The sequence below is a fragment of the Fulmarus glacialis genome, unplaced genomic scaffold (genome assembly GCF_000690835.1).
Source record: "Fulmarus glacialis isolate BGI_N327 unplaced genomic scaffold, ASM69083v1 scaffold4293, whole genome shotgun sequence".
Classification (NCBI taxonomy): Eukaryota; Metazoa; Chordata; class Aves; order Procellariiformes; family Procellariidae; genus Fulmarus; species Fulmarus glacialis.
In genome coordinates, this window is record NW_009202109.1 from 1 (window position 1) to 2,647 (window position 2,647).

Here is a 2,647-nt window from a genome sequence, read left to right on the forward strand (position 1 = left end):
CAGAGGCAGCCCCGCTGCATGCATGGCACCCAGCCCCTTCCCTGCAGCCCTGCGCCAGCCTCTCGCCTTCGCCCCGCAGCCCCTGTCTCGGATGTGCGGGCCGGTGTGTTCTGAGGAACTGATGCTTTCGGTCCATACTCCCCACGGATGGCTCTGATCTCCTTTGCTGCTCCCTCGACCCCCAGCCTGGGACCCTCGGCCTCTCCGCCGGGAGTGGGGATGCTCGCTTTCCTCCTGGCAGGCTGTGCCAGCCACCTGCCAGTTGCCTCGGAGTATTTTCCCATCACGTGTCCCTGCCTCGCTGGGTTGTCTGTGAAAATCCCCCCTGCTTCACCAGTATCCTCTGGGGCTGCTGTCTCTTTGGCTTTCTGGTCTTCACCCACCCTATTCCTTGGCCACATCCTATTCAGACCTTGCCCTTGGCTTGCCCCGCCCCTTTGGAGGCTTTGAGAATAGTGGACAGCTTCACCTGGAGGTACGGGCAGAGGTTGTCCTTGTTTGATAGGATACTGGCTGCAGCAGGAACAATTTGGGAGTCATGGGCCGTCGGCTCATCCGTGGTCTCTCTGGAGCCGCGCTCTTCCTTGTCAGCGTGGCTTTCCTCTCCATGCGGCACCGTGGGGCTCAGGAAACAGCTCAGTACCCAGGGCTCAGGGAGGGGATATCGGAGAAGCTGGAGCGAAGGAGCAAAGTGAGCCCAGAAGATGCCACCAGAGGTGGTGGCAGGAGGCGGAAGGACCTGCAAGTCCATCCTCTGGAGGGATACAGGACTGAGGGAAGCCTGACCCTTGGGGACATTTTCATAGCTGTGAAGACAACCAAGAGATTTCACCAGAGCAGGATGGAGCTGCTCCTGGACACGTGGATATCCCGAGCAAGAGAGCAGGTGAGCATGTGGATTTGGGCTAGAGAGGGGGTGTTTGGTAACGGGGCAGGGACGGGGTGTTGGTGGGGCAGGATAAAGGCCAAAGGAAAGGGAGGCTGGGCATTGCAGTCCCACCCAGTACTTTGCCTCATTTTCCCTAATTCTTGCTTCTGTTCACACCGAAAGGGGGACGCTATCCAGCAAAATGATTCACCGGTAGCTGGTTCATGGGAAAGGCTGGCTTCCCATGAAGGCTGGGAGGACGAGTGCTCTTAGCAGGCATCACCTGCCCCTAACCTAAGCCTGACTCTTTCAGTATGAGGTGGAGAGGATTTAATTTCCCTTTTTTATTCAGTAGCACCGGGGGCCGCAGACTGCCTGGGCCACACCAGACTGAACACAGACTGCCCTGGGTCTGTAAGAAATGGTGGTTTTCTACCTCCTAGTGCCACGAGTTTGATAGGTTTCGAGCTGAGTGCCCCCCCCGGCCCTCCATCAGGATTGCGCCTGGGCACCCTTTGCCCTGAGACGGTGTGGTGCAGCGGGCAGCAGAGCGAGACTGCAGGACTCTGCGAGTGCAGGCGTTTGCAGCCCTGTTCACTCTCCAGCACATCAGCACAATCCATGCCTTGCTTTCTTGGGCAGATCCCCTCATGTGCAGAGTCTGGAAGTGATGTAGGTCTATATTGGTCTTGTTAATTTTTTTTTTTAACTGGGGGTCTGATGTTTTCACCCTTTGCTGAAACAGAGTTTAGAGAGTTTCCTTCCTGTTAGAGGAACTGATGTGGGGCACCACGTTGGTGGTGCTGTGCAGATTGGCTTACTGGTGGGCAGAAGTAGTCCCAAGAGCCTGGGTACTTCTCTCCCTCCCTCGCAGAGCTGCTCCTCAAGAAAGAAGAAATCCCGTGGCTGTCCCCAAAGGGGGTATTTTTTTGCCTCTGCCCATGTGTAATGGTGCCTAGAACACAAATTCAGGCCTCAGCGAGGGAGGGGGACGGGGGCGGAGGTATTGGGTAGGAGAGCGCTTGAAGCAATGCAGGGTTTTCTGGGTAAGGGTGGTTTTCCACTTCATGGTGCTGCAACTGTCTGGTCTGCTGCGGTCGTCACAGGAAGCCGTGTCCTATTTTGAGCACGCTTCCTCTCCTGTCTGTGCGTCCCTCTCAGCATCTGAGATGCCCTGCTTCCTCCTCCAGATGCACTTCTCCTCTCCGCCCAACCTCAGCCCAGCAGCTCTTTGGAGAAACCAAACTCAACCGCATGGCTGCACTGGCATTAAGATACTGTGACTGGGGTTTTTGGAGTGGGTTTTTAAGGAGCAGCTCACCTTTCCCTCCTCGTGTGTTTGAGAAATAGCTGCCTGGCCATTCCGCTGATGACAGGACTTAGATACCAGCTCCCCAGATTCATCTGACCCTCTCTCTATGGCAGGCAAACGATGTCCAAACCTGGGAAGAGGTCTTGAATTTTCCGTGCTGCTGCCAGCCTCTAGGAAAGCTTCACAGCCTGAGCAGCAGAATAGGAAGGAAGGGTAGAGGAGGAGCGTCAGTTATTTTTAAATGGTGTTTTTTCATTGTTATCAATTTTTGTTGCAAGCTCAGTGTTTTCCTCCCCCCCGCCTCAATTTTCCATGTTTTTCTTCTGCTTTTTTTACTAAATGGCCTTGAGGGCACGGGAGCGGAGATGGGGAGGGAGGTAAAGAGAAGTACATGAAAGTCAAAAGCCTTTTTTTTTTTTTTTTAAATATACTGCTGCTGGAGGGGTTTTTTGGAGGTAGGGGAAAGA

General features: G+C 54.6%; 1 protein-coding gene across 1 annotated transcript in view; it reads left to right on the forward strand.

The window, feature by feature from the left end:
* Positions 1-538: 538 nt before the first annotated feature.
* MFNG (MFNG O-fucosylpeptide 3-beta-N-acetylglucosaminyltransferase) overlaps positions 539-2,647 on the forward strand; it is a 10,512-nt gene continuing 8,403 nt past the window's right edge. Inside the window, exon 1 of the mRNA XM_009574160.1 lies at positions 539-886. Coding sequence (XP_009572455.1) covers positions 539-886 — 348 coding nt within the window. The remainder of the gene's footprint in view (positions 887-2,647) is intronic.